We start from the raw sequence: 16753 nt of genomic DNA on the forward strand, positions 1-16753 counted from the left end.
TTATACTCTCTTTCGGTGTACAAAACTCCGTGTTTACGTTGAAATTGATTGGATGCATGATACAATAGATAACTGTGCATTATTCTGCGTTTTGCTATTGTTCTATGTCGTTGTACAACATGTTTCGTGTGGATTTATCTGCGTCAGCGTGAGTGCTTTCACATTATGTATTTACTATGTTTTGATAATCATAATAAACAACTTATTGGACCTAAGATGGATCTGCCCTTGACTAAAAGTAACCGAACTATTAGAAAAGTAGATTTTAAGGAATGGATAAAATTGCATCTTGCATAGATCTTTTTTTTCTAACGAGAGGAAAAATATATTTATATATATTACGAGCTTTTGCCCGCGGCTTCGCCCGCGTTAAGAAGTATTATTATATACAAACTTTCATCCCCTATTTTAAACCCCTTGGGGGTGGAATTGATTAAAATACCAAATTTCAGCCCGATCGGTCCAGTGGTTTGGGCTGTGCGTTGATATATCACCATGTCAGTCAGTCACCTTTGAGTTTTATATATGTGTATAGATATATATATATATATATATATATATATAGATTCTGAATGATTTTTACGCTATAAACTACTAAACTACTAAAAGTCATTAAGATTATAGAATTTATGTCTGAGAAACCGCATTTATAAAAGAGCAGCAATGTTTCAAAACCATTCTTCTCATGGCCGTTCAGGGATCGTAAACATTTTCAATTCAACATAGACAATATAGGTGAATACGGACGGCTCTTATGCAGGCCATAAATTGCGGCGAGTACAAATTAAATTAGGTAATACTGAGCTGTGACGAGCACGACAAGCGACAGGACATGGAATGGGTGTGACGGACGTCGTTCAACTTTATTATACTTTACACTGTTTCGATGCAAATTGTTATGACACCTTATTTCTATTGATTGAATGGTAACAATATAAAGCTATACCCGTCTAAAGAGGAAGGCTATTTTTCATGAAATCAAATAGTAAGTGTGTATTAGTGTACCTTATTTATTGAAACTAGAGATCGCCCAATGGTCGAAATTCGACCATAGTTTCAACGATTACTTTATGATAAGTCGACTACTATCTATATTTTGTAAAAAAAATATTTACTTTATCATATTTTTTCAACTCTTGTCTCTGGGACTCCGCTGATCTCAGACTGGCCGTGTAAGCATTGTCTAATAGTTTCTAAGATTCAATAAAAAAAACTATAATACATCTTCAATTTGTCACCTTGTTCTCAACAGACTTCGACCATAAATAAAAGAGTATAATTCGTATGTACTTATACGCTTGTCACTCAAAAATCTGTAATTTTTCCTAGTGTGTCTGTTGTAGTGTGTGTAATGTTTTATTTGTTAAAAAATGTATGATAAAAGCATAATTTCAAAATAATAGTAGCTCGATGCACTCCTTCACCATATAAACTATAACTATGCAAAATTTCATCCACCTACGTGTCCCCATTTTTCGTCAAAAGGGATACAAAGTTTTGGCTCACGTATTAACATAAAAAATCGTGATTTTATTTAAAGTTTTTAAGGGTAAAACAATTACTAAAAATGTAAACTTTGAGTTTATATTTACCTAAACCCGTATTTTTTTGTCATACTATAAGATACAACAGTATGCTAAATCGCAACATTGACATATTTATCAAGTTGATACGATTAATTAGCCGGTCAATAAACAAAAGGAGGGCGTTGCGGCTGTACAAGATGTCAGTTGCAAGCGCGCCGCAGATTTGCGGTCACTCCAAAGAGCCGACACGATTACATTAAGATGCTTAATGCGAAATTGGCTACAAAAATGTATGGCATAAAGTACTACAGAAAAAGGTTGAGGAGAAGGGTTTTTAGCGTGAAAGTAAGAAAAACATAAGCGAAACTAAATTTAACATTAATTGTGTTCATTAACATTAAATCACAAAATATTTTATTTTTTCAATAGAATGTTCTTCTCGTTTTCTTCAGGGCTTAAGATTTCTTACCATGAAGTTATCTATCCACATTACTCCGTACCGAAAAACAATTTAAATATTTTTAATAGCTTTTATGTGCACATATAAGGAAAGTTATGAAATTTCTCATATAGCAGAGCGAAAACAAGGAAAAAATTCCAATTAAATATCTCTGGCAAAATAAACCACGACCGCTGCGGATGAAATAAAAAAGTTGCCGCAAACATAACGAGACAAGAATGCAAGCGATTTTTAATGTAGAGCCAGTCGAAATACTGCGTATTTCTGTACTGTGGCCCTTTGGTAATAAAATTTAGAAGATGTCTTAAATATTATGAATTGTTTATTATTATTTTTTTATGAAATAAGGGTTCAAACGAGCAAACGGGTCACCTGATGGAAAGCAACTTCCATCGCCCATGGACACTCGCAGCATCAGAAGAGCTGCTGCAAGTGCGTTGCCGACCTTTTAAGAGGGAATAGGGTAATAGGGGAGGGTAGGGAAGGGAAGGGAAGGGAATAGTTGAGGGTAGGGAAGGGAATAGAGTAGGGGTTAGGGGATTGGTCCTCCGGTAAACTCACTCACTTGGCGAAACACAGCGCAAGCGCTGTTTCATGCCGGTTAAATTCTGGTTTTGGGGCATATTATAATAATTTTGGTACTGTAAACGTTTGCAGGTTTAACGTGCTATTTAGGTATAGGATTAGGTTGTTGTTTACTGTTTAATGTTTATTTTACCTAATAAAAAATAATAATATTTTTGCAATCCATACATGCATTTTTTCGGTAGTAAAAGTTAAAGACGTTTTCCTGTCGATGATAAAAATTATTTTTGGAAATAAAAAGTCGGTACTTAATATTTTGATACAAAACCTTAATGAACTTACAGAGAATAAAAAGCTAAACAATATGAAAAGCTAGAACAATGAATAATCAAAACATAGGTCATAGTTCCGTCGAACATATTTCACACCGGTATCGACACAAACCGGAAGTACCTGCACATAAATGACCGGAAACACATCGACTATCGAATAACCCGTGTATAATATGCTCTATGAGTATATTAGGATATAGGTAACTACTAATATGTTATTTAAGTAAATATCATTATATTTTATTGTTACGATTAAAGACAACGGTCTGTACTGAGTAATTGAAAATATCATTTTCTTCTACGTATGAATTATTAAAACAATATGCCTTTAAATTATAATTTATTAACAGGATCATATTAAACAAAAAAAAATTAAGAAAAGTAAAAAAAAATATCGCCACTACTTTAATTAAAAAGTTATTTTTAATAATATGCTCATGAACTAAAAAATTAGTTTGTTACTTTATACAGGGTGTAACAAAAATTTGTGATAATACTTTAGGGTGTGTACGTGTTCCTTATAGAGAGTTCACTGTGAAAGTAGCAGCGCTGAAAGACCAAAATTTTTTTCACTTTTGTATGGGGAAACTCGTGACGCTCGGGGCCTTGCCCATACAAAAGTGAAAAAAAAAATCGTCTTTCAGATCTGCTACTTTCACAGTGAACTGTCTACAAGGAACACATACACACCCTAAAGTATTATCACTTATTTTTGTTACACACTGTATATTCCCTTATAATCTAACTAAAGCAATAATGTAAGATAGGCGTAAGCAGGAAAGAGATCGAAAGAAAGTTGCGAATACTTTACATAAAGCTGAATTACATTCCGATAGTCTCGGATTGAATAGATTTTATAGTCGGGTTGTAATCGAATTGCGACAGTGAGCCGCAAAACAGAAACCGATTTCCAAAATAGAAATCGAGCCCATTGTATTATTGTATAATTTGATGCACAATCAAAGCGTTGATTGCTTTTCAAAAATTCTAAAATCTATTATTTACTAGCCTAGATTTAGGCAGGCACTAAAACATTATGCATTTTACTCGTATACATATAATAAAAACTAGATGACGCGTGACGCCTGCAACTTCATTGCGCCAAAATTCGTTTATCGCGTGGGTACCGTACATTTTTTTTTCGGGATAAAAAGTAGCCTATGTCCTTTCCCGGGACTGAAAGTAGCTCCATATAAAATTTCAGCGAAATCGGTTCAGCGATTTGGCCGTGAAGAGGTAACAGACAGACAGACACACTTTCGCATTTATAATATTAGTATGGATTAGTATAGAAGAGTGAATTGTTCTTGTAACATCTTTTAAATATTAGAAATGGCCAATCTTTTTATTTTTGGCTGGCTATTATAACTTTGAAACAAAGTTATTTTTATAATAGGAGCTACATAATATTATTATGACATTTATTAATGTTTCAATACCTTACGTATAATGTGACCTCTCTACATTGGCATATTATGATGGACCAATATAATATTATAATAATAATAATAATATCTATGGACGCTTCACACCACGTCAGTCTGGCCCCGTGCTAAGTACCTAAAGGACTTGTGTTACAGGTACCAGACAACGGAAATATATTTAATACTTTTATACCATACATATATTTAAGATTTTTATTATATCATACACATATTTAATAGGTACACATCCAGACCCGGGAACATTGAAAACTTTTTGTTCCGTCGGCGGGATTCGAACCCGCGACCCCCGGCTTGAGCTACCAACGCGCTCACCACTGAGCCACAGAGGTCGTCATATTATAGGCAATTACAAACGTCAAGAGGACTATATTCGCATAAAATTGCCGTTGTGTGTGTGTTTCCGCTTTATATGACATGGCCCAACTTAAAAACTTTTAGGGTTAATTCAGACCGCAACGCATCGCGTAGATGCGTTGTTAGTGGCGGCCGAAAAGGAAGATCTTCCGACCGAGCGAGATAGCATGCTCGGTCAGGCCGAAGCCCACTGACGTCATTTCAGACGTTGTATATAACTTGCCGTTCTTCGAAACTTCGATAGCGCGATGCAGGATTGTTAGGCGAATAGTGGGTACCGCCACATCACTCCCCCCCGAAGACCTGTGGTATTCTTCGATGCGCTTGTGTTGTCAGGTGTGGGCCGAAGCTACGCGTGCAATGACCAGGAGAGGGACCCCGTGCTCTGCTTGTTGACCGGTCGTTGTAGCCTATGGCTGCCCCGTTCAAGCCAGACACAGGTTCGACCGGCGCGGACCTCCAACGCGGCTTATGGTCGAGGCGACCCGGTTATGCTTGATGTCTGCTGACGTGGTGCGGAGGGGCGAGGAGTGTTGATGATGATTGATGTCCAGAAGGATGCGTGTTCTTGTCGGTGGTCACCAATTTAACGTTGTTAGTGGCGGCCGAAAAGGAAGATCTTCCGACCGAGCGAGATAGCATGCTCGGTCAGGCCGAAGCCCACTGACGTTATTTCAGACGTTGTATATAACTTGCCGTTCTTCGAAACTTCGATAGCGCGATGCAGGATTGTTAGGCGAATAGTGGGTTTTTTTTGTAAGGATTTTCCAGATTTCAATTGCGTGAGAACTGAGACGTTTGGCAAATCTGTCACATCCGTAGAAATTTAAAAAATGCATCTACGCGTTGCATTGTGGTCTGAATTGACCCTTAAATATTCCAACAATCATTCCAAATTCATTTAAAAATGTTTTTTTTTTTATACAGGCGAGATGATAATCACCAACGACAAGTACGCGATGTCTGAGATCAACAGCTCGGCGTACAGCGTGCAGATGCGGCTGGTGGTGCGACACATACAGCGCAGCGACCTCGGCGGGTACAAGTGCATATCCAAGAACTCCATCGGTGACGCTGAGGGGAACATACGACTGTATGGTACGTGTACTATAGGAAACGTGAGGGAGCATGGCAACAATCAAGTTAATAATAGAAAGCTATGTAGTTTCGATTTGGTGATATCATCGTTGCACACGTTCCCTAGATATTAAGAATGCAGTTATTTCTTTGACATTAATGTCTTTTTTTAAGTATTTTATAAATTTTGGACCTTACTTATGGCTAATTGAATAACAAAATAAATTATTTCTTTTCTTATTTTTATACAAGTTAACTATTTTTGTTGTCATCTAAATTGGATAAAGCTTAAGAGGAAGCATTCAGGGATTACTATTAAACACTATAATATTATTACACTAAGCTACGCCACGCTACGACGCGTAGCAACACCGTAGACGTAGCTACGAATACGTAGAACTGCGTAGCGCCCATCCGATGGAGCAAACAGGAGTTGGACATAATCATACCTAGCTGATCAGCATAATATTATTGCTTGCTTCATTTTTATAAATTAGATGTTGATTAAGATTTCTTAAAAGAGTTAGTTGTAATAAGTTTCTCTCGATACGAGAAGTCAAAATCGTGAAACGTAAAACTTTCATTCTTCTCATTTTTCCTTTTTCCTCCTTTATTTTTTCCTTTTTGATTCCTTTAGTTATTCTTATATTATTATATGAAAGTTTAAATATGTGTTAACACACAGACGGACGAACTTTCAACTTTTTAATTTTAAACAGCTGAAGCGCATTTGACGGACCCGGGAAAGGACATAGAATACTTTCTATCCCAAAAAAGTGTACAGTTTCCGCGGGATAATCGGTCAAAATGCTAAGCTAGCGGGCCGCTAGGTGATGAATTTTACTGTGCAATATCACTGAACAATATTATTGAACAATTTATTTGACAATAAGATTGAAAGGCGAGCGCGTTCAATATTATCAACCCCAGACGGTCAATAATATTGCACACTACGTTACATTTCACAATACGAGTAAAATTGATCGTCTAGGAGCCCGCTTCCGGGTTCAACTGTCAGTTAATATACTATATCACATCCATAGAAATGGAGCTGCCGTATCGCAAGTCGCGCGTCGACGAGGACCTGGATTCAGTTTTGGACGAGACGAACGACGTGCGCTCGAGCCTCCAAGGTTCCCTGCGGGAGGGTGACCGAGCCGAGGACATAGACTTCGCCCCCGCCCCTGCCGCCGCCCCCTTCGACGCCCCCTACGCTCTTTTAATAACACTAGCCCTCGCCGTGCGCTAAACTTTACCCATAGAGTTTTGCGTATCGTATTTTTATTGTTCTTCCAAGTTGAGCCTACCGGAATGTGAAACCGTTTAAATGTACATTTCTGTAACGCTGCCTTATTAATAAAAATGTTAAAGTCTCGTTGGGACCTTGCGTCTATAGCGTCCGATGCTAGAGCAATCATTGAATCTATGATTGCTCAACAATCTGCTCAGCTGCTCTGACAATCGATTACGAATATCTGATATTCGTAATCGATTGTGTTTTTTCAACATAGGTCAAATAAAGAGGACGCATTGCAAAAAAAAATATCCACAGCCGAACATATAACCTCCTCGTTTTTCGGAAGTCGGTTAAAAAATCCATGTGACTTTTCCAACTTATTTAACAAAGACAACATGAATGAGGCTCACCTTGAATGTAACGTCGCAAACTAATGCTAGGTATTGTGTACGTACTTGTGTAGTAAATAGATTATATTTCATTTTAATTTTGAATAAAAAATTTGAAAATGCATCGAATTTTATCGACGCGTCACGTTGCAATGTAAACTGACTCTTTAAGGTGACTTTTAGATTTTTACCGCAAGCAACCGCGACCGAGAAAAAATCAAATAAAATGACACTTTATTTTTATTATTTATTTATTTATTTAATTCAGGCATCTTGGCCCATATTATAAATACCTTATAGACTAACATACATACAATTATACTAAAAACTAACACTAACACTACATCATGACCTATCATCATGACCTATGTGTTTCGTTTTCTACCGACATAGGTCCAGGGACCCATGTCGACGCTGCTTTGTAATGGCTTAGAGCAAAATCAAACCTACAGCTTAGGTCATAAAGTGGCATTTTACTTTAATTTTTGTCGGTTGCGGTCGCTTGGGGCAAAGATTGGAAAGTCACCTTTAGAATTAGCATGGTACAACTATTTTTATTAATAAGGTAGATAATGGTGATGGAAAATAGCCGCCGATATCGTGTTTTGTAATCGTATAGGAAAATATATACGGGTTAGTTTTTTGTTGTTAAGCATAGTTTTTGTACAAAAGGTTGTATACCGGCTATGACTATTGTAACATATAGAAATATATTTAGGACCTTATCATAGTTGAAAACTAAAAACGTCGTTTCTTAACAACGAAGATTAAAAGTTATTATACCGAAATGGTAAAGTTACGGTATAAAATTTGGTGATCTTAACTCATGAAATACAATTGTAGAAAAAACAACAATGAATTAAGGAACATTAATCGAACAAAAAGCCAAATTACACTTATTAATACAATCACGACCTATTAAAAGATAATCGATCTTTTAATAGGTCGTGATTGTATTAATAAGTGTAATTTGGCTAAAATACTTTTAAAAAATAAATTTAATAGCTAAAATACTTTGCTACAATGTAATGAAACTAAAAAAATCTATTGAGAGCTTGTGTTAATAAAAGCAACTTTGTTTACCTTTTGAATTATATTGAAACGAATGAAATTGAAAACTCAGACCTTCTGTTTTGCGAAATTAATTTTACGTGTGCTCAGTCGTAAACCTGGTCCAGACAGATTAAGAACTTCAAAGTTCAAAGCAATAAACTGCCGAAAACCTAATTCAGAATAATTTATTATTTAATAATTTAAGTCATGACTTCATGAGTGGGTGAAGTAAGTAAACTTTGTAATAAAACATTTTACAACAAAAGAGCAATTACTAATTTTTTGCCTTATAATTTTAATAATACTTGTAACTTCACCGAATCACAGATAAATCCTGCGTGGTTTCCGTGGTACGGCACTTCATTAAATATTGTATTTGTTTAGATAAGTAAATAAATGATTTAAAAAAAACTTAGCTAAAATCAAAATAAAAAATCTAAGTAATATTTATTTCTAAATAGGTTAACAAAGTGTACACTTTTAGAACGTCTACACTCTACATGAGGCCTACGGCCTGACACCCGTTCGGGTAGCCGCTCCATCCACTCATGTCTTCAACTATGATTTACATAAATTATTTTCAAATTTTAACATTACAGATATTACAGTCAGTTTTTTAATTTTTTTCACATACATTTAAAAAATATATCATGTATTAACGAAATGCCGTTGTAAATAAAATGTATTGCCCAATATACGTAGCTAAGCGGATCTTTTAAAAGATCAAGTAAAAACTTAATTAATTTCCGATTTCTGAATTTTTTTGGCAGAAAATCTATTCACTTGAGCAGCGGTTCTCAATCTTTTTCAGCCTGCGGTGCAGTCACACGTAAGATATTTTGTCACGGCGCCTCTACCTAGCTGTTAGAAAAAGATACATAAATACCTTTAATGATTACAGTTAGGTTAAGCAGGTAAATAATAATAAACAAATATCTAATCACCTATCTGCTTTACATAATTATTATTAAATTTTAATTTTATAATATTTGTGGTTTCGAATAATGATGGAGGATTGACTCACGGCACACCAAAGCGCCGCGGCATACAGTTTGGAAACCCCTGCACTAGAGTTTATTATGTACTTACGTTAAAATGTTAACCGATAAACAGCGTCGTTGAATTGATATCCTTCTGTCAAAGAACTTCATAAACCGAGAATAAGGGCCTGTTTCACCACTTCCTGATAAACTTGCCGAATAGGCTATCCGCCACTTAACTTGACAGATGAAGTATGGAGAATCTGTCAAAAAAGCTGTGAATAGCCTATTCGGCACTTTATCAGAAAGTGGTGAAACAGGCTCTAAATATAATATTATTGTACATTAACATTTATCGATAGTAGTATGTAACTGTTAACTTATATTGTTGAATTTATAATTAAGTTATTAATTTAATTAGTGAATACCATAATAGGAATTGTATAAAATGGCCAATTTAATTTTGTTTAGTGAATGTTGAAATGTATTTTATCCAACTGTATGTACGCGTTCTGTTTGTATGAATGTATATTGCCTACGAACAAACAATATATTGTATTATCCAGTAAAATTGTTTTATTTCAATTCCATAACCTGAAAACTTCAACGGATATTATTAGTCTTGCCATATTATCCCATACAAACTATGTAATAATGCAATTTTTCAAAGACTGTTTTAATCTTAAAAGAAAAAAATGCAAGTACCTATGCTATATTACTCGCCGCAAGGCAGCCTTGATATAATTAGGTTGTTTTGAATCGTGTTTTTTGGCACAATTTGTTTTTTTTTTTCTTTTTTCTCGAATTGGATAGAATTTTATCTATATATTATTTCTGTCGTTTTCTTTTTATGAATTACAGCTCCAAGTTTCCGAAATTAACAGCAATTCTTTGCCCATTTTCTCTAAAATTTTGCCGAGTTACATATTTTTTTACTAAACTATTTCATATTAAAGTGGTAAAAAGTAACTCCAACATTGTATAGACTTCAATACAATCCATAAACAGGTGATATTCTAAACCTTTTCCAGCAAAAATCACAAAACTGTCGCGGGTTTGAGTTGGATTATTAAAAATACTTAAAAAAAAAACAAAAATCTAGCTCCAACATTAGATTATAATTGAAATGATCTTACATGTTGTGCATTAAAACTTATAGAAATATTGTATTTTAACTGTTAAATCACGTCTGTTAAATCAACGAAATCGGTAAAATTTCGTATACGGACTCTTAAAATTTCATTATTACTAAGAGGAGTACCTGCTTCAGATCAATATGAGAACCTTCGTAATGTAAACTATTGTTCAATTATAGCACACAATATAATATAATAATATAGCTTTCGTCACTAACCAAATCATACCTTTACTAATAAATACCCTTCACCTATCAATATCCCCAATTTACCCTTGAAAGAGCAATACGTCTGATGTGGTTTCCTTCCATCACTTTAAAATGCCCCTAGTACTTGGCCTTAATTAGTGCCTTGAATACGAAGAAGCTAAGTGCGGTCTTTGACAAGCTTGACCACATGCATGCGGGAAATCACCCGCTTTATTTTGTGAGAAACTGGATTTATTGTGAAGAGCTGTTAAGTTATTCTGTTAGCCTGATATCAATGAACTAAATTACTAACCTAAAGTAACTGAACTACTTACACATAATTTACAAAAGGTATACACTCCGGAAAGTATAGTATTTTAGTTTAAGGACCACTCCTCGAACTCCAATTCCTCAGAATTATATACAATACAAATAAATAGCACGCGTTTTAATGTAGTGTTAGTAAAAATGTTGACATGGACCGTGGACGCGAATGTGTTCTTAGTGGATTAGAAGTCGCTGATATATCAAAATATCCCGCGTCCATAGCAATAGTACAAACACTACACTAAAATGCATGATTTTATTTGTGCAATAATTTGTATTCATATTATAGCCTGTGTGGCGGTACCCACAATTCGCCTAACATTCCTGCATCGCGCTATCGAAGTTTTCTAAGCGCGTCGGTATTATATACGACAGCTAAAATGTATCACGCGGACTCCGGCCTAACCGAGCATACCACCTCGCTCGGCCGGGAGATCTTCCTTTGTGGCCTCCACGCATATATCCCACATTGGTGACCCTCGACAGAACACGCCTCCTTCATCATCATTCCCACACCTGCTTACGCTTGTAAAAAGCTGATCCAGTCCTGATAAAGACTACTATAAAAGAGAGAGTTTTATTTAAACTACTCATAGTTGTCTGTAATAGAAGGCATTATTTAATGAATTACACAGGATGAAAATATATATATCCAAGCAAACGGCCACAGAAGTGCGTATTGACGTGTTTGTGTCCGGAGTCGTGCGGAACGTCCGGATCAATCTGCATAACAATGGCCGCCGGACGATAATGCCCTCCATAATTCATATCTAAATGAAGTGGACCAATGAAGTTACAAGATGTACTCCGCCCAACTTCGAGTGTTGAACTTCGAAATAAATTAATACCGGATAACATCGATTCATCAGCAGCGTTTGCTTCTCACTTTTAGAAGCACAATATTATGATGAAACGTAGCTGTTGGGGCCGCTTTTTTCGTAGATACTTTTTAGTTTTTAACTATTACCCATATCTAAGATTATTCACTTGAAAAAATGATAAAGTATAATTTATAGATTCAATACAAATCCGCTTATGTATAAATGCTAACGAAATTTATTTTTACCAACATTGCGAATTTACAACATATGAAACCGCATTTATGTGCACAAAACAGCCGATGTATGCTTAACGTTCCTGTCCATGCATAAAAGCGACGTATTTTAATGACTGATCAATTAGGTGTATGACTGTGTGTGATGAAAAGTAAAAGGTCACGCGATTTCGACAAACAGAACACAATCATACTAGTCAATAGTCATACTAATCTATATATACATAAAAATAAAGTTTAAAAAACTAAAACCCGACTACTAAAACACGCTCAAAAAGTACGAAACAAGAAAACAGTTTATAGGGATATGGAAATGTTTAAAGGATAGCCGTGGTCGTATGTATGCCCTTTATTATATTAATATAATATAATGATCTGTTTTGCTCGTGTAGGTGGCATACGACCACGGCTATCCTTTAAACATTTCCATATCCCTATAAACTGTTTTCTTGTTTCGTACTTTTTAGAGCGTGTTTTAGTAGTCGGGTTTTAGTTTTTTAAACTTTATTTTTATTTCAATTATTTTGGGGCTAAGATTCACTCGATCTTAAACTATCCAACTCCTCAAATGATTGAGGATCATGAGGATGTTTTACAATTATTTATTTGGTTCTGATTCACTACCTGTTGCCCGCGACTTAGTCCGCGTTAGCATAATATAATAATTTTAAAGGAGATGGATATTTTTTTTCCAAAATAAGTGTATGTTTAGTTTAGGGTACAATAATTTTACTTTTAATAATTTATAACTTTGTTCCTAAAAGAGGAGAATCGAAACTCACCAATAATGACGCGATAACACTTCCACGAGGGAGGGGGTTTGGAGGGGCGCAGCCCCCTCCAAGTTCCGGCCAAAGCCCAAGCCCTCCATATAGGTAATGAAATGATAGTCAAAAAGTGTATGTTTAGTTGAGGGTACAGTTATTTCACTTTTAATAATTCATAACTTTGTCCCTAAAAAAGGAGAATCAAAACTCAACAATAACGACGCGATAACACTTCCAAGAGGGGGGGGGGGGGGGGGGGGTTTGGGGGGGACGCGACAACATTTCCAGGTGAGGGAGGATTGGTACAGGCCAGAGGCGAAGCCCCCCCACACCATTTTGATATAAGCAACATTTACCTCCGACCCCCCCTCCCTCGATCCACCCTTCCTATTCCCATCCCCCCCTCCGATCCCGATTTTATTATTATATGTATTTGTATAGATATTGTATTGAAGAGATTTATGAATTCTTGCAATTATCAGGTGATTGCTCGTAAACCCGTGAGAAATTGATAATAATGTTTACATATTTGAAATGTGCTAATAAAGCTCTTTCTTTTGATATCCCACACGATATTGTCAGGAAAAATATATTTCTTTGTTCTTTACTTTGAGTCCCCTAGATGGTGCTACAGTCAATTTAACGTGATGTCATGTAGCCTATAACCAGCGGACAGTCAAGAGGCTTCTAACGACACCTCATTTGTCCAAACGCGTTTAGTAGTTTTAAAGTTACGAGGGAACAGATGAACATCCATACCCACATACATACATACACGAGGTTTTGCCCGCGGCTTCGCTGGCGTTAAGAAGTATTATTATATACTAACTTTCATCCCCTATTTGAACCCCTTGGGGTTAGAATTTATCAAAATCCTTTCTTAGCGGATGCCTACGTCATAACATCTACCTGCATGCCAAATTTCAGCCCGATCCGTCCAGTGGTTTGGACTGTGCGTTGATAGATCACTATGTCAATCAGTCCTTTGAGTTTTATATATATATAGATACATACATACATACAGGCCAAAATCATAACCCTCCTTTTTGCTTCACTGTAGTCGGGTAAAAACTCAAAGGTGACTGACTGGCATGGTAATCTATCAACGCACAGCCCAAACCACTGGACTGATAGGGCTGAAATTTTGCATGCAGGTAGATGTTATGACGTAGGCATCCGCTAAGAAAGGATTTTGATAAATTCCAACCCTAAGAGGTTAAAATAGGGGATGAAAGTTTGTATTTAATAATACTTCTCAAAGCGAGCGAAGCCGCGGGCAAAAGCTGGTATTATTATAAATATGAAAGTTTGTAAGTTAATGACTGTGTTTGTTTGTTAGTTTTTCACGCTAAAACGGCTGGAGCTAATTCGTAAAAATTTGGCATAGAGTTAGCTGACATTCTGGACATTAAACATACAGTCTACATTTCACTCCGGAAAAATGTCTTATTCCTATGAGAAAATCAATGAAAATGAATTCGCTAATTATTATTAGGTAACTGTTATTACACGGTTTACTTTCACTGAAAAAACCGCGAGTAACACCGAGACATAATATCAGTGGCAAGTAAGGTGCTGGTAACTTTTTTATAGGAGCCCCCCTTAAATCACAAGCTTATGTACTTTTTATTACTTATTATTAAAGTTGAAATACAATTAAGTATTTTCTGAAATTTTCAAAAACTATACTTTTACCATTATGGATATAGAGCAAAAAAGGGCAAAAAACGTGTTTGTTGTATGAGACCCCCGATTAATCATTTATTTTATTTTAGTTGGACTATTAGCTTTTATAGCGACAACAAAAGTTCATAATTTGTAAAAAATTAAAATATCTAGCTATTGCGGTTCTCGAGATCTAGCCTCGTGACAGACGGACGACAGACAGACAGCGACTCATTAGGAATAGGCTCCCGTTTTCATCCTTTGGGCAAGGAAACCTAAAAACTGAAAAGTATAATATAACTTTATTAAATAAAAGAAAAGATTTTTATGTTTCTGGCTTTGCAAGAACATTAAAAATGAGTTTCGACTTCATATTAATTATTTTACGTACAAAAGGAAAAATAGTGTTAACAAAGTTAACAATGAAACTATGATAATTAAATTCGATTAAAATGTAAATGAAATCAGAACTGCAAATTACGATGTGCTCTCCATACTCGCTCGATAGATGGTGTAGCACTCCCTTTACATCGCGGTATCGCTTGTTTGCGGAGTATAATTATTATGGTTTAAAAAAATCCGGAATAGGTCGTAATTCTCAATCAAAAGTAACATCGGTGCACGAATAACCTCGTGAAAGTTCAAAAGGGCTATCGTCATAGAATTTGTACTTTGTAGAAGTACCTACCTGGTTTATCAATTAATTTTACAACCTAGAATATATACCTAGGGATAGAGAATAGGTGCTAACCTAAGTACATAAAAGTTTTAACGTGATCTGAAAAGAAAAGAAACCTTAAAAAAGGAAATGAAATCCCACCAAAACATTAAATGTAAAAAGAGGGGCCAAGCAAAATATTGCATAGCCATCCAATATATCTATCGCAAAAAGTTTTCAGATCACATTCAAGCCAAGCCTTCAACATATTTTGTAATTTAGATCAACATTCAGTGAATTTATCAATAGTTTTCTTTATTTTAGAATTATTATAGTGGCTTGGCAATGAGCACTAGAGAAATAATCAGCGACTGATTGGATTTATTGGGTACCATCGTCCACATACGTCGTTACATACTAAAAAACGCTTGCCGTTTGTGTAAGTAAGAACTACCCCAAATATTAAGTTTTATATTTGTTTTCTTGTGCTCATTGCCGAGCCACTGTAATAACTATAAAATAAAGAAAACTATTGATAAATTCACTTAATGTTGATTTAAATTACAAAATAAGTCGAAGGCTTGGCTTGAATGTGATCTAAAAACTTTTTACGATAGATATATTGGATGGCTATGCAATATTTTGCTTGGCTCCTTTTTACATTTAATGTTTTGGTGGGATTTTTTTTCCATAGTACATAATTTTTCGAACTTAATTATTTATCGAACTTAACAAACAGTAACCATAGACGTGGGAGAACCATGCTTCGGCACGAATGGGCCAGCTCGACCGGAGAAATACCACGTTCTCACAGAAAACCGGCGTGAAACAGCGCTTGCGCTGTGTTTTGCCGAGTGAGTAAGTTTACCCTATTCCCTCTTAAAAGGCCAGCGACGCACCTGCAGCTCTTCTGATGCTGCGAGTGTCCATGGGCGACGGAAGTTGCTTTCCATCAGGTGACCCGTTTGCTCGTTTGCCCCCTTATTTTATTTAAAAAAAAAACATAATTATAAGGGACTGTTTCACCACTTCCTGATAAGTGCCGAATAGGCTATCCACCACTTAACTTGACAGATGAAGTATGGAGAATCTGTCAAAAAAGCTGTGAATAGCCTATTCGGCACTTTATCACAAAGTGTTGGAACAGGCCCTAAATCTTGTAACTACAGAACCAACGGCGTTAACTGCAAATTATGTCACTGAAACCAGCTAATCTAGACCTTCATATCATAATAATTACCAACGGCAGCCTGAATTACACGCTCATGTTTGTCCACGACTTTGATTTGATGGCTAATTGATTGACTATTCATAATTCGATTATCCCGAGCGCTCTATTAATTATAGAGGAGACCGGCTAATGCAAATTAGTGTATGTATATAATATTATAGTATGTATATTGCTCGCCCATTTAAATATACTTTTTTTAGGGGCCTATGCGCTTTACGATTAATCTAAGTTTTTAAATGAGGAAAATAGTTTCATTTTATTTGATTAGATGACGCCTGCAACTCCGTTGCGCCAAGTAATTCGAACGGGAACCGTACATTTCTCTAGAGTCAAAAGTATCCCATACCCT

General features: G+C 35.7%; 1 protein-coding gene across 2 annotated transcripts in view; it reads left to right on the forward strand.

Moving 5' to 3' along the window:
* LOC121730588 (lachesin) overlaps positions 1–7412 on the forward strand; it is a 92727-nt gene extending 85315 nt beyond the window's left edge. For both annotated transcript variants that reach the window (XM_042119697.1, XM_042119698.1), the window contains exons 8-9: positions 5570–5740; positions 6763–7412. In XM_042119697.1, the coding sequence (XP_041975631.1) occupies positions 5570–5740; positions 6763–6968 (377 nt within the window). In that variant the 3' untranslated portion in view covers positions 6969–7412. The remainder of the gene's footprint in view (positions 1–5569; positions 5741–6762) is intronic.
* The last annotated feature ends 9341 nt before the right edge of the window (positions 7413–16753 follow it).

The sequence above is a fragment of the Aricia agestis genome, chromosome 9 (genome assembly GCF_905147365.1).
Source record: "Aricia agestis chromosome 9, ilAriAges1.1, whole genome shotgun sequence".
Lineage (NCBI taxonomy): Eukaryota > Metazoa > Arthropoda > Insecta > Lepidoptera > Lycaenidae > Aricia > Aricia agestis.